Source organism: Armigeres subalbatus, chromosome 2, assembly GCF_024139115.2.
Source record: "Armigeres subalbatus isolate Guangzhou_Male chromosome 2, GZ_Asu_2, whole genome shotgun sequence".
NCBI lineage: Eukaryota > Metazoa > Arthropoda > Insecta > Diptera > Culicidae > Armigeres > Armigeres subalbatus.
The window spans coordinates 221,120,398-221,144,089 of NC_085140.1; the positions used below are offsets into that span (position 1 = coordinate 221,120,398).

Below are 23,692 nucleotides of genomic sequence, written 5' to 3' on the forward strand. Positions count from 1 at the left end.
CTCGTCATTCAACGGTTGGTCATCTCACCCATATCTTTAACGCTGGGGCGACTGACGCTCCCTGGCTCCTGGAAGCCGCCAACAGAAAGATAAGTTTTCAGTTCAACTTTGTACCCTTACGATTACAGACGTACAGTAAAAGTCTTTTGTATATTTTATTAATTAAACCGTGGTCGATCCCTTTTTTCCGGTTATCCGAAACCTACGCAAATTCCCCTGTGCGGTGAACCGTACTCTCCCACATGTATGAATAAACAAAAGAAAGGATAAACTTGCGGAACATTTTCTAGAGAAACTCTTGGGAGAACATACATAAAATTGTTGAAGAATTTTTCTGAGTCATTCCTGGAAGACCTCCTCCTGTGGGAAAAACTTGCAAAAGAAAAACAAAAGGATTTTCTTTCACAAAAATCCTTGGCGAGCGCCGGTCCGCATCGCGCCTCGTTGTGCTGGTTCATTATCGTATAATTAGTTTTACGCAGAACAAACATACCAACAATAGTAGAGTTGAACTGGGCCACGAGACCCACCAAATTTAATATTTTCTTTGCTATTTAATTATTTACATTCGCCAAAATTGTTCTGAAAACAAATTTTCCGCAAATGTTTATCAATACCAAAGTTACGTTTCACAAAATAGACCTGTGCAGGAGTTCATCAAATTCACTCACCCGATGGATTTTGACATTTGAGCGGGTGGTCTTCTCGAACAAAAGTTCATTTTGCGTTCATTATGCGACCCGCTCAAACGTCATAATTTCTTGGGGGAGTTCATTATGCGTTAGTCTATAGCAACCCTGTATAGAAATTTAGCAACCCAGTATGGGGCGCTAAATTTGGAAACTCACGGCTAATTTTGAGTTTAGTTCTTATTTTTCATTCCCGTTTAGATAATACCGGTGTAGAGGTGGCTCCCTATATAGGGCCCGGAAATAGCGATAGGGACCCAGATGGGGACTCCAGTGGAGGCGCTCAGACATCCTTCAATGTGGGTTTCCGAGTCTCGTCTCAGCCTAAACTTAAAAATTGGTGTAAAACAACCTAATTTTGGGTAGCTTTGGATAGAAGTGTATATGAAAAGATCAGCGCTGCTCAACGTAGTTTATAAATACCCCACATAGCTGCCGAGAAAAGTCATAACAAGTGAAAATAAACAAATCCCACGTTTGATGTGCTCATCTGGGAGGCTCTTCTGGCTTATCACATTATTATTTTTGATAAATTTCTAATTCGTGATTGTGATTGTGGTATGCTAATGAAAACCAGGTAGTTATAACCTGTTATAACTTTCAGTTTCAAGAACTATTGCCCAAAAATTGTCTTCCAAAGTTATAATTTCCAATTTGTACAACAGGTAAGAAACGTGATACCCTATTCAAAAATCAAAAGTTAAGTATAGTAATTTTTCACTTTTTAGTTGAAGAGTGAAAATGGCAGCATGCACGGAAATAATTGACGATATTGAAGATCTTATCCAATCGCAAGATATTACCCCAAAGGAAAGATACGCCAACAAGAGCAATGTTACCGTTCGAGCAAGGAGGATCAAGAAAGCTATTGAAGCTAAAGAAAAGGATGCAGCATCATTTCCGGAGAAACACGTACTGGAGAGTGTTATTCCAGGAACTCAATCAATTTACCTCAAAACATGGGGATGCGCTCACAACAATTCCGATAGTGAATACATGGCCGGTCAGCTTGCATCGTATGGGTACAACATAACCACAGATAGATCAAATGCGGATTTGTGGCTGCTTAATAGTTGCACAGTGAAGAACCCATCAGAAGATACTTTCCGTAACGAAATTCAAGCGGCTGGTAAAATGGGAAAGCATGTCGTGTTGGCCGGATGTGTCCCTCAAGCCGCTCCCAAATCGGACTATATGCAAGGTTTCAGCATTGTTGGGGTGCATCAAATTGACCGGGTAACGGAAGTGGTCGAAGAAACTTTGAAAGGATATTCGGTTCGACTGCTCCAGGCGAAGAAAGTCAATGGGAAAAAAGTGGCCGGTCCCCAACTGGCATTACCAAAAGTGAGAAAAAATCCCCTGATTGAGATAATACCGATTAATTCGGGCTGTTTAAATGCTTGCACATACTGTAAAACTAAGTTCGCTAGGGCAGATCTGGTTAGTTATCCGGTAGAGGAGATCGTGCAAAGAGCTGCTCACGTATTTACTGATGGCGTTTGCGAAATTTGGCTGACTTCCGAAGATACAGGTGAATCAATGTTGAAACTGTAACAATGTCCATTAACCCCCGGAAAAAGTTTTCTTGAGAAAACAATATTAAATACCATTAATGCAAATTCAGGTTTCCAACATGTTGAATCTATTTTAATATTATTTGAACATAATTTTTAGGAACATATGGTCGAGACATTGGAACATCACTCCCGGAGCTCCTGTGGCAACTCATCGATGTCATTCCTGACGGATGTATGCTGCGTTTGGGCATGACAAATCCACCGTACATACTGGAACATCTGGAAGAAATGGCCAAAATACTTGCACATCCCAAAGTGTATGGCTTTCTCCATGTGCCTGTTCAGAGCGGCTCGGATGCTGTACTAGCGGAAATGAAGCGCGAATATTGCCGGTCCGATTTCGAACAAATAGCTGATTTTTTAATGCAAAAAGTGCCTGGTATAACAATTGCTACGGATATAATTTGTGGCTTTCCGACGGAGACGGAAGAAGATTTTGAACATACGATGACACTGTGTGATAAATACAAATTCCCCAGTTTGTTCATCAATCAGTTCTATCCAAGGCCTGGAACACCGGCTGCAAAAATGCAGCGAATTCCAGCAGATCAGGTGAAAGTTCGCACTAAGCGTTTGACAGATCTGTTCTACAGTTACGAGCCGTACGTAGGAAAGTACGTACCTGGCGATCGACAGAAAGTTTTGGTTACTGAAATATCTCACGACAAAAAGCATTACGTTGGTCATAACAAATGCTACGAACAAGTTCTCCTGCCCATGGATAAAAACCTGCTGGGAAAACTTGTGGAGGTAAGTCTGGACACGTATTTATATTGAGCAAACGAGTCGATCAACTTCGTTGAATTGTTCATATGAAAAATTACTCACTCATCGACCGTACGATGAATCAAAATCTCCTGCTCTCTAGATCATTTTAGTAGTTTGTTAATAACTTATTCCAAAAGCTGAATTTCAAAATGTGTTGTATGGTGGACGCCTAATGGTTCGTTGTTTGAATACCACTAGTAACGGAGTTATAGCTATAGTTTCAGTAACTCAGACTAATAATGATAACAGAATTCCAATCATTTAGTTCAAGCTACTGCAGCTAACGCTATAACTCCGTTATTAGTTGAATTCTAACAACGAACTATTAGGCAGAGTTGTAGAAAGAACTTCCACGTTCTGCCGGGTACCTTGCTGTAGCGCGACCGCCCGCGCTGCGTCCTTCTTCTCCAGAATCATTCTGCATTCTTCGTCGAACCAATCGTTCCGTCGACTTCGTTACCCGACGTTGTTCTCCGCTGCGTCGTTAATGGCTGCTTTGACTGTATTCCAGCAGTCCTCAAGAGGGGCCCCGAGCGCACCCTCTTCCGGCAACGCTGCCTCGAGATGCTGCGCGTATGCAGTGGCGACACCAGGTTGCTTCAGTCGCTCTAGGTCGTACCGCGGCGCGGTGCAGTTTAACCATCATCAGATAGTGGTCAGAGTCGATGTTAGCGCCACGATATTTATTTATTAATTTATTTATTTATTAGGGGAACAAGGGGCAATATGGACACCCTAAGGTTTTAATCAATATTAGGTGATTTAAATTGAATATAATTCGGATTTCTAGCAATTACATGATACTATTACTCGTTAACTACCAGTTCTGTTCTTAATCGTATTGAAAATAAGGCAATTTCAATCAAATAGGACGATTTTGTAATAGTTAATTTTCACTACTCTCGGGAAGGTAGCGGGGCAGATTGGACACCCCCATGGGGCAGTATGGACACCCTTATAAAATATGAAGAAAATTATCTTACTCGTAATTATATGCCATCGTAACCTATTTTATGGATCATCCAACAAAAATATTACCCAATTGTTCATCTTCCTGTCATGTTTTTGTATGAGACACCTAAAATTGTGTTTGGATCATCAACATCCGAAAATCTGTTTCCCTCTTCTTAAGCGAGGTCACATATGGTCGTTTTCTATTTTAAATCCATGGTGAATAGAAGAAGATTGATTACGTAACGCAAAAATTTGCCACTCTCAGCCGGCCTCATACATGTTATTATTTTTTATTTAATCAGACTAAGGCCGAAGTGGCCTGTGCGGTATATAAGAGTCTTCTCCATTCGGCTCGGTCCATGGCTACACGTCGCCAACCACGCAGTCTACGGAGGGTCCGCAAGTCATCTTCCACCTGATCGATCCACCTTGCCCGCTGCGCACCTCGCCTTCTTGTGCCCGTCGGATCGTTGTCGAGAACCATTTTCACCGGGTTACTGTCCGACATTCTGGCTACGTGCCCGGCCCATCGCAGTCGTCCGATTTTCGCGGTGTGAACGATGGATGGTTCTCCCAACAGCTGATGCAATTCGTGGTTCATTCGCCTCCTCCACGTACCGTCCGCCATCTGCACCCCACCATAGATGGTACGCAGCACTTTCCTTTCGAAAACTCCAAGTGCGCGTTGGTCCTCCACGAGCATCGTCCAGGTCTCGTGTCCGTAGAGGACTACCGGTCTAATTAGCGTTTTGTAGATTGTCAGTTTGGTACGGCGGCGAACTCTATTCGATCGGAGCGTCTTGCGGAGTCCAAAGTACGTACGATTTCCAGCCACTATGCGTCTCCAAATTTCTCTGCTGGTGTCATTTTCGGCAGTCACCAGTGAGCCCAAGTACACAAATTCTTCTACCACCTCGATTTCGTCACCACCGATGCAAACTCGCGGTGGGTGGCTCACATTGTCTTCTCTTGAACCTCTTCCTATCATGTACTTCGTCTTCGACGTGTTGATGACTAGTCCGATCCGCTTAGCTTCCCTCTTCAGTCTGATGTAGGCATCCTCCATCTTCTCAAAGTTACGTGCCATAATATCTATGTCGTCGGCGAAACCAAATAGCTGGACGGACTTATTAAAAATTGTCATACATGTATGTCAAACTTTTTGTATGAAGCATATGATTTTGTTTATATGGATCCTCACACTTATTGCAAGACCCCTTCCCAATCGTCTCTCCTCTAAGCATTGCATAATCTATGCATGCTTTTATCCACCTTACTGGCATTGCCAATCCTTCCAATGGGTTGTACCGATCAACTTGCCAACGAGATTTCCAAATCTATACAAAACACTTCCTTTTTTGGCGAACTTTTAGCGACTTCTATGGTACATATGTCATGTACTGAATCTTTTATAGCGAATTATAATGGCGCACAATGATATTATTGTTCCAGTTGAAAATCGAATTTCGAACACACGAAAATAGATTGTACTCGCGTTCAACTCATAGCGCATCATTGCACAACTAGTGCACATTGTTCGCAACCAGATGCGCTATACAGCGCACCAGATGCGCAGTAATGAAACTTGTGACTAATAGGAGAAAAATTGATTGTCGTGAGTTCAAAAATTCGGTTTTGAGCTGCACACATAATAACACGAAAATAACACGATATGAAAGCCTAGTTCGATGAGTTTGAGGTTATGTTTTTAATTTTTAAGGTGTCAGTTCTACCCCCATATAGAGTGTTCAGTTTGCCCCAACAGGTGAACATATTTTAAAACTGTTGGAAATTTTCTAAAAATCAAGGAAACTTCTCACAAATACATGCCAGAGCACTGTAAATAACAGAATTTTGCTATGGGATGACCAATAATTGAGAAATCATCTCCTATGGTAAAGTAAAGCTTATTTTATGGGAGGTGAAACTTATAATTTTTAATCATTTGGAAGGCTTTCTAACTTTTTTGTCAAATTTATGCGCTAAGAAGATAAAACAATGACTTCTACGCTATAAATTAGTTGTTTATGAAAGGATGTAATGTTGTTGATGTGATTTGCGTGCGTGCGTCTTTTATTCGTTCGTCGTATTCCGCGTTAAATACGAGTTGATCTGATTCGCCTTAATTTGCTTAGTGTATACCGGCAAAAGCATAGTTAAATCTGATACTAGTGGAAAAGATTACGTTAGATTTGCACTGCCTATAAAGCTATAATCCACGAAAGTTATTCGCAAACGACAAAGTATCAATCATTGTTATTGCCGTGCTTTTGTTGTATTACCGTCACAGTTGCAGTACCGTCGTTTTCTTAATAACTAACCGCAGCCCGCTTCACAATGCGCTTTGGATGCGGTAGTTGTTCCTTACCTGTTGGAGGTATGGAGGAGTTCATCGAATGTGATGGATGCTGTTGCTACCGAAGGCGAATCATCGCGCCTGGCAACGCTTCCACGGTGACAACCAACGTCATGAATACGTCACATCAAACAACTTGTCATAACAACAAACCCTATACTCAACGTGGTTGTGAATTTTGAAGGTTTTAAGATATCCAAATCAATTTCGTTACGAAAAGGTATTATTTAAAAGGCAAGCTTATGATAAACTTGTTGCTAAAAGTATCTTTAAATCTACCAGCCCTCCGTGAATTTGTGAACTCAGGTTTAAGCTACGGGAATTTCTCGCTACAGTACACTGTGGTAGGTTATACTTTTCCCTATTTTGCATTAGCTAATTAGTTCTGTCTGCTACAGTGTTTGTTACCCAAGGAATAGTTCTCGAAAGAGCCAGAACAGACTTTTAGAATCAAGGGAACACTATTTTGTAAGTCGTATGAATAATTTACTATCGTGTAGCGCATGACTGACTGTTATTATAATTGCAGCTTGAAGCCCCTTGAATAAAATTGCTATCGAGAAAGTGTTTGCCTGTGTAGTTCTACGAGAACAAACTTCAAGAAAATATGTCCAAACAAACAACTGAAACTGGCAATACCCACGATCCAAACGACCACCTCTTCAGCTGCGTCGCGTGCGATAGGCCCGATAGTGCCGATAATTTTGTGGCTTGTGACAATTGTGGCGGCTGGTGGCACTTTTGCTGCGCGGGAGTTTCAGACTCCATTGTGGACAAGAATTGGACTTGTCCTAAATGCCTCCCCCTGCCCGCATGTCAAGGGTCAACTTCATCGAAACTTAGCTCAGCTAGCAGAAGAGCGCGTCTTCAGCTGGAGCTCAAGCACTTAGCGGAAAAACGTGAGTTCGAAAGAAAACAAATGAATTTGGAAGTAGAAAAATGATTTTTGGAGAAAAAAGTGCCAGTTGCTCGAAGCAACTTTAGAAGAAGTGGACGATGAAGTCGATCGTCGAAGCGTGAGAAGTCGAGTAGAGGAGATAGAGTCTCGAGAGAAAGCCAAGTCAGTTGTGCAATGGGTTGAAATCCACTCTTCCGTTGGTTCACGTTCTCCAGCCCGTGGAAGCAGCAATGAAGCAGGTGCGATAGGAGGAAACGGAACGTCAAAGGAGATTTCTAACGAAAATTCAACCACAGCGCAAAAGCTAGGGATCGATAGGACAGATCTACAACTGATGAAGCAACAATTGGATGAATGCATGTTAACGGAAAAGCCGACCCCGCAGCAACTTCAAGAATTACAACATCTAATTCAACGATGTCGAATAAAGGTTTCGGAATCAGACGTAGCTCTTGAACCGCCATCCCTATCGAAGATAAACGCCGACAACTCTGCAAGTCGACCGACAGGTGCAATACGTAAGAATGTCAGAGACGACGTAAGAAGAAATGCATCAGAAAAGTTGTCATTGGAGCTGCCCGATACAATGGACAGGGCATCAATGTCCCAACCACCACCGGTGGTGCTAACTACTAAAACAGTTTCGTTGCCGCCTTCGACAAATCAACAAGTAGAAAAGTCTACCGCGTGGAACTTTGTTCCAGCCACGACGTTTTCCGAAAAAACACCGATAGCCAAAACGGATTTCATGGCTAACTTGGGTCTGTCAATGGCGGATTCCGTATCAATAGCTCAACAGAATACTGAGTCTTATGGTAACCGTCCCCCTTTGCACTGTGAAACAGCTGTAGGTGGGACATCACATCAATTTCGGAACGATGTTCCGCAACTGTTCGCTCAGGGGCAAAATCCAGCACCTTTGTTGCAGCGAGCGTCTCATGAACAGCTTATAGCTCGGCAAGTCATGCCGCGAGACTTGCCTGAGTTTTCGGGCGACCCCGAAGATTGGCCTATATTCCTAAGCAGTTTCAACCATTCGACACTAGCCTGTGGATATAGCCATATTGAAAACTTGAGTCGACTTCAAAGGAGCTTGAAAGGCAACGCACTGAAAGCAGTCCGCTTTTACCTGTTATCTCCGGAATCAGTGCCTGATGTTATTAAGACGCTACAAACGCTGTACGGACATCCCGAGGTTATCATTAACAAATTGATACGGAATGTGCGAGAGTGTCCAACCCCAAAAGCAGAAAAATTAGAAACCCTACTGGAGTTCGGAATCACAGTGCGGAATCTTACTCAACATCTACTAGCGACTCAGCATCATGCACACCTGATGAATCCAATCCTGCTGCAGGAGGTCGTCGAGAAACTGCCAGCCAGCGTGAAGCTTCAGTGGGCCCAGTACATCCAAATCATTCCTGCTGTTTCTTTGAGCACGTTCAGCGACTTCATGACGTCCGTTATGGAATCCATTAGTAAAGTTTGCTCATACGTAGGAAGCCAGCCTAAGCCCAAAGAAAAAAGTAATGTATTTTCTCATGTCGAGGTTAGTCAGGACAATCATGTAGGGAGAGAACCAGTAGAATCCAAGCCAGGAAAAAAATGTTCACTATGTGCAGAAGACAGACATCGCCTCAAAGATTGTAAATCGTTCAAAGATAGTACTGTTGAAAACCGTTGGAAAATTGTTCATAATTTTAAGCTATGTCGTACCTGTCTAAACTTCCACGGTCGTCGTCCATGTAGAAGTTCTGCTCGCTGTGGAATTGGGGAGTGTCTTTTCCGCCACCATCCATTGTTACACACTGAAGCTAAAAGTTCACCAGAGCAAGTAAATAACGTCAATCTATCGTATCATCATTGTGGTCAATCAGTGCTGTTTCGAATAATCCCCATCACGATTCACGGCTCAACCAAATCGGTCAACACCTTCGCTCTTCTGGACGAAGGCTCGTCTACTACTCTCATCGAAAGTGAACTCGCCGCACTACTCGAGGTGGAAGGACCGATCATGCCACTTTGCCTGAAGTGGACTGCGAATATGGCTCGCTCGGAAGATGAATCTCAAATAATTTCTATAGAAGTGTCCGAACGTGGTAAACGGATACGTTATCGACTGGAAAACGCTCGTACAGTACGCAGTTTGAATTTCTCACCACAAACCTTGCGATTTGGCGAACTGGAAGAAAAATTTCGGCACTTAGTTGGCCTTCCCGTACAAAGCTATGAAGCTGCTGTCCCAAGATTAATGATCGGTTTACGTAACTTGTCATTAGCTGTACCGCAGAAAGTGAGAGAAGGCGAAAACGGGCCGATAGCAGTAAAAACTCGCTTAGGTTGGTGCGTTTACGGATGCTTCGCTCCGAAACAAACTTCGGAACAGATAAACTACCACCTTTGTGACTGCAATGTTGAAGTAAAACTTGATAACTTGCTCAAGGACTACTTCTGCATGGAGGATATCGGAGGAGTCAGCAAAGTATTAGAATCAAAAGAGGAGACTAGAGCCAAGGACATCTTGAAACGTACTACGCAAAAAATTGGTGATCGATATCAAACAGGGCTCCTTTGGCGATACGATTGTATTGAATTGCCAGACAATTATCCCATGGCTCTTCGAAGGTTGGAGTGCTTAGAAAGAAGAATGAATCGCGATGAGAAGCTCAAAGCGACCGTTCATCGACAAATAAAGGAGTACCAAGACAAAGGGTATGCCCATCCTGCCACAGAAGACGAACTGACCAGTGCCGATCCGAAACGCATCTGGTACTTGCCACTAGGAGTCGTTACAAATCCAAAAAAACCGGAGAAAGTGCGACTAGTTTGGGATGCGGCAGCTGTAACAAATGGAATTTCGCTCAACTCGGTACTTATTGCAGGGCCCGACCTTTTGACTCCTTTGCCTTTCGTCTTATTCCGTTTTCGTCTTATGCCGTTTGCAGTAACTAGCGATATTACGGAAATGTTCCATCAGATTGAAATAATCCCGAACGATCGAAATTCTCAACGTTTCCTGTTTCGAAATCAACCCACTGAAGCTCCTACCATATTCCTTATGGATGTCGCTACCTTTGGGGCGACTTGTTCGCCCACGATTGCTCAATACATTAAAAATGAAAACGCCAAGAAGTACAAAACCCATTATCCGAGAGCGGTAGAAGGAATCTTAAAAGGACATTATGTAGATGACTATTTAGATAGTTTTGCCACCATGGACGAGGCGAAAAAGGTAGCATCCGAAGTACGATATGTACATTCCAAGGCTGGATTTGCTCTTCATAACTGGTCGTCGAATTCAAAAGACATATTAGATCATCTGAACGAGTCGCCGCAATCAGTGGTGAAGGATTTGACCTTGGCGAAAAGCGTCTACACTGAACGTGTGCTTGGTATGCAGTGGTATTCAGAAATTGACGTACTATCATTTTCCTTGATGTTCTCTACAGAAATCGAAGCTATAGTCGAGTCCAATACTAGACCCACGAAAAGACAAATGTTGAAATGCATGATGTCTATCTTTGACCCCTTAGGTCTCTTGGCTTCCTTTCTAATCCATGGCAAGGTACTAATGCAGGAAGTTTGGCGAAGCGGAATCAGTTGGGATGAACCTGTTAGCGAGAAGATTTTCGAGCAATGGCAAAAGTGGATTGCTATGTTCGACCAACTGAAAAGAATTCGAATTCAACGATGCTACTTTGAAGGAGCCAATATTGAAATGTACCGGTTCCTGCAGGTACATGTATTTGTAGATGCTAGCGAAACAGCCTATGCCGCAGCTGTCTACTACAGGACGATGAAACCAGATGGAACTCCTCAGTGTACCTTAGTAACTGCAAAAGCTAAAGTGGCTCCACTGAAATATCATTCAATTCCTCGTCTCGAACTGATGGCTGCAGTACTTGGGACACGTCTGCTATCTTTGTTCTAGAAGGTCACAACTTGGCAACAGTCCCAACATGTTTTTTGTGGTCGGACTCCAAAACCGTACTTGCTTGGATTCGATCAGATCATCGTAGATATCAGCAATTTGTAGCATGTCGTATAGGTGAAATCCTAACGACAACCAACGAAAATCAGTGGCGCTGGGTGCCAAGTAAATTAAATGTTGCCGACGAAGCCACCAAATGGGGCAGAGGGATCTTTTTCGACAACTCCAGTAGATGGTATCTAGCTCCCGAGTTCTTGTATCACCCAGAGAGTGACTGGCCTCGAGAGTGCCCAAGAAAATCCGAAACGGACGAAGAACTAAGATCGTGCTATATACACAAAGTTGTAACGCCCAGTAACTTGATCGATTTTGCAAGGTTTTCTAATTGGAATAGACTCGTCAGAGCCGTGGCTTACTTCAAAAGATTTGCTGATAAATGGTTGAAGAAAACTGAATCCGCGGTATGGAATGCTATGCCAGCTCACAATGAACTCCAAGAAACACTGATGTTCATATGGAAAATAGTACAAGCCGATGCTTTCTCCAATGAAGTGACGATTCTTTTGCGAAATAAACAACTGCCAGTTGAGAAACACGAGCCGATGCCAAAGTCAAGTCCATTATATAAGTTAACACCTTTTATGGATGAAAATGGAGTACTACGCGTCGATGGCCGAACCAGCACCACTACAATAGCGAGCATAGTCATCAAATTTCCCATCATACTGCCGAAGTATCACAAAGTTACGCAGCTACTGATAAACGACTATCATCGAAAATATTTCCATGGAAATGCTGAAACAATTGTGAACGAGATCCGCCAGGAATTTCATATCCCGCAGCTTAGAGTTCTAGTTCGACAAATGACCCGCCAATGCCAGTGGTGTTTGGTTAACAAGGCAAAACCCGTCACCCCAAGAATGGCTCCTTTGCCAGACGCTCGATTGTCACCCTTTGTTCGCCCGTTTAGCTATGTAGGTTTGGACTACTTTGGCCCTATTTTAGTTAAACTTGGTCGATCTAATGTGAAGAGGTGGGTTGCTATTTTCACCTGTCTTACGGTACGGGCGGTGCACGTTGAAGTGGCATATGACTTGACAACACAATCTTGTATATCCTGCATACGCCGTTTTATTTGTCGCCGCGGTTCACCTATCGAGATTCATTCAGATAACGCAACGAACTTCAAAGGTGCAGAGATTATTCTTCAATCCCAGATCCAGAAAATCAACGCGGAGACAGCTGCTACATTCACCAATGCCAGGACTAAGTGGGTCTTCATCCCACCATCAGCACCTCACATGGGAGGTGCCTGGGAGAGATTGGTTCGTTCTATAAAATGTGCTATGATGAATCTTCCTCAAGTTCGTAAAATGGATGATGAAGCTCTTCAAACTGTTGTTGTGGAAGCAGAAGCTATAGTAAACTCTCGTCCGTTGACTTACCTACCACTGGACTCGGAAGAACAGGAAACCTTAACCCTAATCACTTCCTTTTATATAGCTCTAGCGGCATCTCACAGCCAGCTATTCCAGTCAACAACTCTACCAGGGAACTAGTGAAATTCCATGATCTAATCCAGCGCAACTTAGATCATTTTTGGGGACGATGGCTTCGGAGTATCTCCCAACCCTCACGAAGAGGACTAAATGGTTTGAAGAAACAAAATCAATTGCAATAGGAGATTTAGTCATAGTCATCGATGAATCCAGGAGGAATGGATGGGTTCGTGGGCGTGTTCAAGAAGTACAACCGGGAAAAGATGGTCGGATACGCCGCGCTATAGTACAAACTGCTAACGAATTGCTCCGACGTTCCGTATCGAAGCTCGCAGTCCTCGAAGTGAATGGAATTGGTAAAGCCGAGTAGTATACTCGTCCTTACGGGGAGGGAATGTTGCTACCGAAGGCGAATCATCGCGCCTGGCAACGCTTCCACGGTGACAACCAACGTCATGAATACGTCACATCAAACAACTTGTCATAACAACAAACCCTATACTCAACGTGGTTGTGAATTTTGAAGGTTTTAAGATATCCAAATCAATTTCGTTACGTTAAAGGTATTATTTAAAAGGCATGCTTATGATAAACTTGTTGCTAAAAGTATCTTTAAATCTACCAGCCCTCCGTGAATTTGTGAACTCAGGTTTAAGCTACGGGAATTTCTCGCTACAGTACACTGTGGTAGGTTATACTTTTCCCTATTTTGCATTAGCTAATTAGTTCTGTCTGCTACAGTGTTTGTTACCCAAGGAATAGTTCTCGAAAGAGCCAGAACAGACTTTCAGAATCAAGGGAACACTATTTTGTAAGTCGTATGAATAATTTACTATCGTGTAGCGCATGACTGACTGTTATTATAATTGCAGCTTGAAGCCCCTTGAATAAAATTGCTATCGAGAAAGTGTTTGCCTGTGTAGTTCTACGAGAACAGATGCAATGAAAGATATCATCTACAATGCAAAAAGATGAACCAATACCAGTGGCGAGTATGACCTGAATTCGACAATGTGATTTGGCTGTGCGATATTTGTTTATCTTCGTTCCGTTTATCGTCGTCGCCACCGGCAGGAAACGAATCTGTTGAACTGCTACGAAATGAGCAAAAGGAAGGGAATACACTCAAACTGATCGTGAGTACGCTTCAATCAGAGATGTCGACGATAAAGCAGAGTATTGCAGAGCTGCAACAAACGGTGAACAGTGATTGTCAACCGACTCACACTGTGGTAGCAGAACCGTGCATTTCAACGCCCCGAATGAATCCCAACCGCAATGTTTTATCATCTAATTTGAATGATTCGGATCAGTTGTTGAGAGGCTCGAATTCAGACAGTGTTTCCGTTGGCACTCGCAAGTGCTGGATATTCTTCACAAGAGTAGCCAAACATGTATGGGGCTGTCCACAAACCACGTAGACCGAAATTTCACCTTTTCAAACCCCCCCGTCACCCCTAGTAGACTTCCGTAGACTTTTCCGAAACCCCTCCCCTCCCCCTTGATGTCTATACGTAGACTTTTCCAAATTTTACAAAACATCATATGTGATTGGAAAATATGGAAATCATCCACGTTTCAAGCAATTCAGCTTCAAATCCATTTCCATGTGAACATTACAATAAAACTCAAATTTCGAACATAATTAAATCAAACTTAAGAAAAACCAACAAAACAAAAATCAAGTTGAAAGGAAATCAAATTTAACCCTCTGTCCATAGCTCTTGAAATAAAATTTCAAAGCCCAGTATTTTAATTTCTGTTGCATTCGATTCCTCCTATAGGTGTGTGCCACCAACGCCGACACTTTTGCATCGGCGCGCCACTGCTTAAAATCTGTCACGCATCTGTCCTATATTTCTGAACGCCGGTTCAAATTTGTGAAAACCGAAGAATTTTCAGAATTTCAAGAAATTTCGAGTTGAAATTCCGAGAATGTCAAGTCTACATTCCAATAAGTTTCGCGTGGAAATTTCGTAAAAAAATCCCAATTGATAACCTTGAAAGCTTCCAGGTAATACTCCACATCACTCTCCGTGATAATTCCGATGCTTTTCTTGAAAATTTCATGCAATATCCCGCTGAATAATCATCTGTTGAAATCCCAAGAATATTCTTCTAAATTCCAAAAGTTTCCCCGTTAAAAAAAGAATCCGAGTATTTCTCCGTTAAAATGTTGAATTATTTCCCGAGGTAATTTTAAGTTTAAACGGACATTCCGATGTATTTCCTGTGGAAATTTAGAATGGCTTCCTACTATATTTTTTAAATTTATCTCGCAAATTTTTTCATGCAAACAATTTTCTGAATAATATTCGGTGGAAATTATGGAGAATTTTCAGTTAATTTTTTTGCAAATTAAAAAAAAGGCTTTTTTTACAAAAAAAAAAACTGCAAACAATTTTTTGTTGTGAAAACTCAAACAGTTTTTGGTGGGGAATTCAAATAATTTCTCGTGGAAGTTTTCAACAATTTATTAAGAAATTCCGGAGATTTTCCATCGATAATTCCAAAGAACTTGCATTAGAACTGCCGAAGAAATTTACGAAGTATTATCCACGGGAATTTCGAAGAATTTTGCTTATATGTCCAAAGAATTCCTAGAATGGATTAGAATGGATATTCTAAAGGCTTTCTCACGGAAATTTCGGAGAATTCCCTTTACAAGTTCCAAAGAATATCTTTTGGGCATTCCAAAGACTTTTTCTTTGATATTCCAAAATGCTTCCTTTGTAAATTCCAAAAACAATCCGTTGAAGTACGGCATAATTTAATTTCCATAGTTTCCAAAGAAGTTCCTGCCGAAAAATCTAGTAGAATCTACAATAAAATCCAAGTGAAGATTTTGAAATTTTTTCAAAAGTTTTTATAAGATACTTTGAAGAATTTTCCTGCTCAACACAGAAGAATTTCCTGGTGAAATCCATGACTTTATTTTCAGTGAAATTCATTACATTTTTATGGAGAAAAAAACGGAAAATCCTAAAAAAAATCAAACGAATGAACTTCGCACAAAGCTGCTGTATAAAAAAAAGTAAATAAATAAAAAGTCTACGTAGACTTTTGGTAAACCCTCCCGTCCCCCTTCGTAGACTATCGTAGACTTTTTCGAAACCCCTCCCTCCCCCCTCAAGAGTCTACGTGGTTTATGGACAGCCCCTATCCGGTGATGCTATGCGTGAAATGGTTTCGAACGCTTTGGGATCAAGCCACAGACCAGAAGTTTTTAAACTAATTCCGCGATGGAGTAACCTGGACGATCTGCGATACATATCTTTCAAAGTTGGCGTAAATTGGAAGGATAAAGAGAAGGCTTTGGCGAAATCAACGTGGCCGACGGGTTTGCTATTCAGGGAATTCGTGAATCATGAAAATAGCTTTTGGGAGCCATAAATCAACTAATGATTTGCTTTTTTGTTAAATGTAGTTTGCAATTGTAATTTTTCGTGTATTTGTTTTATGTTAATTTTTCTTTATTGCTAGAAAAAAATGTGTTAATTACCTGATTTATTGTAAACTGTAATAGATTAAGTAAACAATCATTGGGGCTGCCTTAGCCTGTTGATTGACATTAAATAAACAATAAAGGATTATAAAGTTCGCTGCATTGAAAGTAGAAAAATGGGGTCTACTACGAAAGGCCGAATCACAAAAGGCCGAATCACGAAAGGCCGAATTACAAAAGGCCGAAAGTAAAAAAGGCCGAATGCACAAAAGGCCGAAACCACAAAAGGCCGAAATCACATAAGGCCGAATCACAAAAGGCCGAAACCACAAAAGGCCGAATAAAATCGGCAGACCGCGAGCGCGCGCTCGCTCCGGTCCACTTTGTTGGTCTGCCGATTTAATTCAAACCTCTTTTATTCAAATAATATAATTTAGAATATTCGGTGAAGTCAGTTTCTCTTAAATTGGGAGAAAATGAAATACATTTAAGAACACCGCGTTACCGTAAGTTATACAGCTTTTAGTTAAAAGCATAATAATTGGAAATTTCGATTTTGTTTAGCTTTTTATGTCACAATTAGATTATGAGTAGTTACTCCGTTACTTTAAAGTTTAATGTTCATCCTTTCATTACTGCAATGAAGATTGATCTATTATGGAATATAATAAGGTTTCAAATTGACTCTGTAAACACCGTCATACAACTTCTTTCAATTGAAAGATTGAAAGAACTGACGTCAAATACCTCAACTGAATAAGATTGATTAGATCGCTGCTAGTAGTTGCAAAACACGTGGACAAGTTTTTCTTAATGGGGCAGCATAATAAAAGTAAACGTAAATTTGTGAGTATTCTAAGTTCTCTTGGTTGAAAGATTAAAACTTTTGTAATGATTCGGCCTTTTGTGTTATTCGGCCTTTTGTATCATTCGGCCTTTTGGGTTTTCGGCCTTTTGTGGTATGCTAGAACATGTTCGGCCTTCTGTGGTTCGGCCTTTTGTGATTCGGCCTTTTGTACTGATCCCGAAAAATGATTGAATTAACAAGAATATTGGGGGTGTCCAATCTGCCACAGGTGTTCATAATGCCCCCTGGTCCCCTACTTATTACATCAACAGACATGATACAGCCCCAATGATGGTTAAAAAAAATATAAATAAATACAATATAAATACGTCCTGACGTCTGGTGATTCTGTCTGCAGCGGTGATCTCCAGGTGTACCGATACGTAGGCCGTTTTTGTTCGTCGGCCGGTGAGCGTTGAACTTCCCAATAGTCGGTCTAAACTCCTCCTCTTGGCCAACCTGAGCGTTCAAATCTCCTATGATGATTTTGACGTCGTGGCTTGGGCAGCTTTCATCAGTGCTTCCGGAGTGTGGGCTATGGACGTTGATTATGCTGAAGTTGGAGAACCGACCTTTGACCCTCAACCTGCACATTCTTTCATTGATCGGCCACCACCCGATCACGCGCCTTTGCATATCGCCCATCACTATGAAAGCTGCTCCCAGCTCGTTTGTGTTGCGCAGCTCTGGTAGATGGTATGATTACCTCTAAACGTTCGCACAATTGATCCCTTCCAACAAACCTCCTGCAGCGCTACGATGCCGAATCCACGGTCCTTGAGCACATCGGCGAGTATGCGTGTGCTACCGCATGGCCTGGCACCAATTTCCGGTGGACCACGAGGCACAGTTTCACTTAGAGTCCCTCGCTGGCATTCGGACAATGATCGGCGGCCCCTAACATGGAGAACAGACGCTGCTGTGAGCCGATCCTGACATGGAGAACAGACGCTCAGCAAGATTTGCACCTCTGGAGAGGTGCAAAGCCGGTCTCCCCTGTCAGCATACGACCATAGTTTCCACCGGGGTTGGTTACCCGATCTTCCCTAAGGTTGCTCGTATCCCAGCCAGCACCACTGGGAGCATTTGCATTTGCCGTGCCAAGTCTATAGACCCATTAATTCGACGCACATACGCCAGCGCTGTGAAGTACAAAATACAAGGCGCACGTGCTCGCGCTCCAAAAGTTCTAGCTGAAGATCAGTAACTGTTGTCCTGTATTTTGGTAGTTTGTAATAGTCGCTTGTCGTTAGTTGAGTGTACGGAGTTTACCGACACTTACAAGGAGAGGACAATATTGTTGTCTTTGGCTATGTTTTAGTTTTACATTCGATGACTAGTGATGTAGGATGTAGAAACAACATCGCACTAAGTCCACCAGTTAATACGTTAAGCAATTTAATCCCTAGAATGAGTGATTCCAAAATAAGTGAAAAAATCCTAACTAAATGATTGGCTCCACCATTGCGCATAGTGAGCAACATCTTCATGGGCAACTGACATGTATTAAAACAAGGTCTAAAATAACAATTAGAACTTTTTATGAAATTCACTTCAGGTTTATTTTGCCATACAAAATTCTTTTTATTCACTTTTAAATGCTATTCCCGGATGCAGGTTTCGTTTTTCAAAAAATCTCATGGCTTTTCTAGGTTGAAATCGTTGGCATTACCAAGTTCAGCATGCACGCAAAGGTGGTCCAAGAAGAGAAAGATTGGATAAAATGTACCACATTGGAGAACAAAGGACAAGCATTGGAAGTGGACGGCAATGCTATTAAAATTGTCAACAAAGACGAGCAAAAAACAAATTCGTATACAGTCGTATTATTGTTCGCTTTCGTATCCTGCGCCATTGCACTCGTTTGTCGCTATATCATGATTTCACTGTAGAAACAATAAAGATAATTGTTAATAAAAACTTTAATCGTTCTGTTTATTCTATTTGAATCCGCAATGCAATAATTATATCTCCATGAATCCAGCGCTGTTCGACAGGTGGACATTATCCTTTTTTGTATTGACAGGCACAGTGTAATTGGATCCGATCAAACTATTTCGAAGTAATGAATTTGATTTTATAATCGATTTCTCACAAACAATGCAGTTCTCAAGGGTCACACTGAAACGAAATCAACAAATTAGATTTGAGAAAGGTACCTAATTATCATCGTATCGATACAAACTTTTCCTCGACAATAACATGGTCCATTAGCGTACAGTTGGTTAACCGTACCTTAGGGCTGATAACGCAGTTCGCCCCAATAGTTGAGGCATTAATTGACGTCTTTTCCGATATAACAGATTGATCCCCTATAGCAGTTGATGCTATCTGATTCGATTTCACAACACAATTGGTAGCAACCAGGGCAGTGACAGGAAGTTCCGTGAGAGCAGGAAATATATTGTAAATCTTGAAAGAGGCATGCAGGGGATATTACAGTTCGAATAACGTTGCTTGACTGAGAAAAATCACCTGTTGATTGGCGTAGCAAAAAGATGGGAGCGTATTGATTCTTATTCCAAACGATTTTGGGGGCGTGACCACCGCATAGCATCGAATAACATCATTTAGTGTAGAAGCTACTTTGTTAAAGATGGAAGAATCCTGAATTTTCGTGTCAAGGGAGCTTTCGGGCGCGAACTGCAGATATAATATATACATTTAGCTTAATGAAAATGATGATTTTCATAATTTTAATTAGAAAACAGTGTATGGAAAGAATATAAAATAAAACAATGAACGTAAATTGCCACTCAATTTGAAACATAGCTGAACCAAAAAGTTTTCCGTTCTGTACAGACTACATTTTAACGGTAAATTATTGAGCTAATCATTTGATAGCCAAGCGGCTAGGGTGAAAGATCCGATAGCCGTGGGTTAGTTGCGGTAGTATTGTTTTTACAAAATCTACGAATTGAACGCAGCAACCCATGTAGTCCATCAATTTGTTGACATGTCAGTAGACGTGATAAAAGGAAACAGGTTTGAATTTATCTCAAAAGCGGTAAAGTATCACTAAAATACTTTATCTTTTTTTCGGCTTTGCACCAATAGTTGCGGTAGTGTTCCCATAGTTGCGAATGATATGAAAACAATGGGATTTGCAACTATAATAATTGGATCTTTTACCCTACTTATTTGCTCACTTTTTGCGTCTTCAAATATGTAAAAAGTTAGCAGATGGCATTAAATGTTTCATCGCAAAATAATGTGGTACTATTAAATAAAGATTATACTAACTATTCAACTTGAAAATTACTCACCTCTAGTATATGCTTCCCTTTGACGTCTACATTTATTTCAGAAATTGGTTTCTCTGATAGTCCTTGAGGATGTGAGAATGAACTCAACTGCTTCTTAACAATAAACGGCAGCAGTTCTCCTTTTAAAGTAGAAAAATTTGCATTCTAAAAAAGGAAGATTGTGAGATATCCGTCCAAAGACTTAATAAGTAAATCTATATCTCATTATGCGTCATACACTTACTAATTCAAGGTAATCTACTATCCATTTCTTTACGATATACACATGGGCATCCAGCAATCCGCTGCGGATATCAATTTCACCGTTTTGGCGTAACAAATGACCCGGTATTTGAAAATCGTTTTCAAAGTCACTCACTGAGCCCATGAACACCAACCGGCTCGACTCGGGACAAATCCCGAACAGATCCTGGTCGGATTTATATTTCATTTTCGGACCCGGTACGACGACGTTGCTGATTTCGCTTTGAACGAGCAGCCCAACAAGGGAAGCATTTTGCTCGCGAAATTGCTTCAGGGCCGGATACAGACTGAAATCGACGAGTGTGTCACACGACAGAAGTACCACGTCAGTTTTGATCCTGCAAGATAAGGATTGCTGTGTAATGCTATGTTTTGGTTTGGACAGTGATGCAAATGGTCGATTCATTACCTGTCCGATATTTGGCGTAGGGCATCCGCTGTACCGACATCTGAATCTCCAGAAAGACTGAAGTATTCGATTTTCAGCTTGAGAGGATGCTTCTCTATTTTTTGCTGGATTTCGAATTTTTCGTGCTCGAGAACAATAATAATAACGTCTAGAAAATAGAATAGTGTTTTCAATCCATTAAAAGAAAAACATTTTGATTCGGGGTAGTTTTCTTAATTGTAATTGTAATTTTATTGTAATTTAATGTCCGATAATACTATGTCTGCACTAGGGTCTTGTTATCTGAGACTTAGTAACAGTGGTGCAATTTATCAACAATGCCTGCTGAGTGTGATTCTTTTGTTTTGTATTTTTCTCTGCTCCTCTTTGCCTATGACGGTGCCTTTCAGTCAGAACGACAAAGCAGGAGTAGCTTAGCAAACTCGGTTTGCCAACAGCGGGCTGAAGCTGTTGATCATTCGGCACAAATTTCCTGTCATTGTCTTTCAAGTGATAGTATTCACCCATGCATTTATATAGGGCCGTCGCGTTCACACAGAAGCGAGTGAACTGAATAGACTGTCAGTGCGGGCTGCGAGTGCAATGAGAAGAGAGGTCTTTTGTTAACTTTATCTTGGATTGTTGCTGCTAACCATTTTCAGTTTTCACTTCTAGGAAGTGAGTGTGAAGAGGAATGGTATCAATATCCAACAAGTTTCAGTCACTGAGATTGAGAATTCGCACCACTGCTTAGTAACATGTTATTCAGCTTTCTGTGGGGAATGAGAGAGACTTGTTTTTTTAACTGAATATCTTTAAAAGAACGATATTTTCAATGATTCGACATTTAAAGCAATTTGAATGAATAGAAGGCGTGTGAGTGAGTCGCCAGACAGGTCTTAAATGAAGTTGATCTAATCTTTGTTTCAACATATCTAGAAAGAGGCACCGTAGTCTCAATATGGTAGGTATCATCAAGTTTCTACTTTCTTCTATTCATTTATATATTTTTCAAAATAAATAAATTAATTCTGTCGGTAATATGAACAACATATTATTCAACTCGTAATGCAGACGTGGTATAAGGCAAGCATGTTTAAAGGGGAATTCAACTTGGTACACATATGTCTTACCTTGAAATCCGTGTCTTTGCAGCAACTTCAGTGGATACCAAATCAGGGGATAGGATCCGATGGGAAGAAGGCATTTTGGCCGCCCTTCGAGTATCTCTGGAAATCGACTGCCTTTTCCTGCTGCAAACACCACTGCCTGAAACTCGTTCGTCGATATTATCGCAGACATTATTCCTCAAACTTTAAACACGACTTCCAAATTTGTGTATTCCGAGTTCAACCAACCGGGTCTTTCCTTTCCGTTCTTTCAATCTCGGACAGCGGTTTTGACAGTTTGAAGTCATCATTAATGTTTCATATATATTGTTGCATAAACATCAATGTTTCATCATCATCATCAAAACTCAAGGAGCTACACGAAAAACTGAAAATATGGTCTTTCGGGGACTACCCACAAAATGAGTAAAATTTTATGCATTTTTAATTATTATAGAGTTCATTACTGAAATTTTTATGCAGAGAGCCGAGCAGAGAGCATCATTATCGGTCACGAGTCACGTCACTCGTTTCTGTATCGATCACTTTTCAGCTCTCAATAGACAAATCCAAGTATACGAAAACGTCTTTTTCGGACAAGAAGGCACACAAAAGACATGGCAGTTTCAACGCGTATGTAAACATTCAGTATGAATGAACCGGTGAACCGAGAAAATGCGCTCTCTAGTTCAGCCTACTTTGATCTAACTAACGTTTATTTCCTTACGAAAACCGTTTTTTATAAATATATTTTTATGTATTGATTTTTGAGGGATACTTTGTATGGACCACATTTAGAACTTCTAAAGGCACATCTTTTTGTTGAAGACCCATGGACCTATCTCGTTTATTTATCAAGTTATAGCCGTTTTTCGATTAAAAACATATTTTTTTCAAAATGAAATAAAACGCTCTCTCAGTTTTCCCACCATAAACGCTGTTGGAATTTGCCAACTAATTACGAGGGGTGATTTCCGAGATAACAATACCACACAAAACGACCGTGTGCCCTCAGACGTTGCAAGCAAATCACTCGCAACGAGCATTTTGCTCGCAGCAAGTGAGAGCTGTCAAAAATTTGCCTGTCTGACTACACTGAAAGTGATTGCATGCAAACCAATGACACTCGTAAGCAAACGCTCGCTTGCAATGTGTGACTGCTAAGCGTTAAAAATTTCAACTCGCAGAAACGAAATTGCGCTTGCTAGTGCAGCACTAGCAAATTTTTCGCTCGCAAAAGTGAAAACGTTTTCAAGTAGCAGTGTTGAACTGCAAAAATAGGAATGAAATTAGATTTTGTGGCCGAAAAACAAGTTTTTCGTTTTTGTTTATATTTGCATGAGAGTAAATCTGTCATTTGCTTAAAGTAAAAAACTGCTACGTGTGACTGCAATTGCGAGTGCTCTCAGAAATCATTCGCTCGCACGAGTGATTTGCTTGCAACGTCTGACGGCGCCTTTAGGCTTTATGTTTGGGTGGATATTATTATATTCCTGTAATGGAATGCATTTTAGGGTTAAAATTTACATCTTTTTTATCTTATTTGTTACACATGTGTTTATCGATCATTCAATGTTTTTGCCCTGCCATGACTTACGTTTAGTCCCGTTGTGCAGATTTGCGGGTCATCAGTGTAGTGATCGGGAATGAATTTATATCGAATTATTGGTAATACCGATCAAGAATATTTACAAAACCAATAAAAGAATGATTTAGACATTT

At 41.1% G+C, this 23,692-nt stretch overlaps 3 protein-coding genes and 1 long non-coding RNA gene across 11 annotated transcripts; 3 read left to right on the plus strand and 1 right to left on the minus strand.

The window, feature by feature from the left end:
- The first annotated feature begins 1,127 nt into the window (after window positions 1–1,127).
- LOC134211697 (threonylcarbamoyladenosine tRNA methylthiotransferase) lies at window positions 1,128–18,890 on the plus strand. The gene is made up of 4 exons (XM_062688836.1): window positions 1,128–1,354; window positions 1,418–2,220; window positions 2,364–3,016; window positions 18,617–18,890. The coding sequence occupies exons 2-4, from the start codon at window positions 1,431–1,433 to the stop codon at window positions 18,854–18,856; spliced, it is 1,683 nt and encodes a 560-aa protein (XP_062544820.1). The 5' UTR covers window positions 1,128–1,354; window positions 1,418–1,430; the 3' UTR covers window positions 18,857–18,890.
- On the plus strand, window positions 6,403–11,173 carry LOC134211695 (uncharacterized). 7 transcript variants are annotated; one of them, XM_062688832.1, is made up of 4 exons: window positions 6,403–6,564; window positions 6,627–6,688; window positions 6,743–6,812; window positions 6,874–11,173. In XM_062688832.1, exon 4 carries the CDS (start codon window positions 7,577–7,579, stop codon window positions 11,171–11,173), a length of 3,597 nt encoding a protein of 1,198 aa, XP_062544816.1. In that variant the 5' UTR covers window positions 6,403–6,564; window positions 6,627–6,688; window positions 6,743–6,812; window positions 6,874–7,576. The 7 variants fall into 7 exon arrangements, with proteins under 7 accessions (XP_062544816.1, XP_062544819.1, XP_062544814.1 ...); XM_062688835.1 differs by having other exon boundaries at window positions 6,403–6,685; XM_062688830.1 differs by having other exon boundaries at window positions 6,743–11,173.
- Window positions 13,071–18,605, plus strand: LOC134211699 (uncharacterized). Of its 2 annotated transcripts, XR_009979069.1 has the most exons (4): window positions 13,071–13,235; window positions 13,298–13,359; window positions 13,414–13,483; window positions 13,545–18,605. It is a non-coding gene; the product is annotated as an uncharacterized LOC134211699 (long non-coding RNA). The 2 variants fall into 2 exon arrangements; XR_009979068.1 differs by having other exon boundaries at window positions 13,071–13,359.
- Window positions 18,872–22,270, minus strand: LOC134211698 (translation initiation factor eIF-2B subunit gamma). Its single transcript, XM_062688838.1, has 7 exons — window positions 21,995–22,270; window positions 20,883–21,030; window positions 20,454–20,811; window positions 20,231–20,374; window positions 19,440–19,607; window positions 19,150–19,376; window positions 18,872–19,085 (listed from the first exon to the last, which is right to left on the minus strand). Exons 1-7 carry the CDS (start codon window positions 22,161–22,163, stop codon window positions 18,929–18,931), a joined length of 1,371 nt encoding a protein of 456 aa, XP_062544822.1. The 5' UTR covers window positions 22,164–22,270; the 3' UTR covers window positions 18,872–18,928.
- Window positions 22,271–23,692: the final 1,422 nt, after the last annotated feature.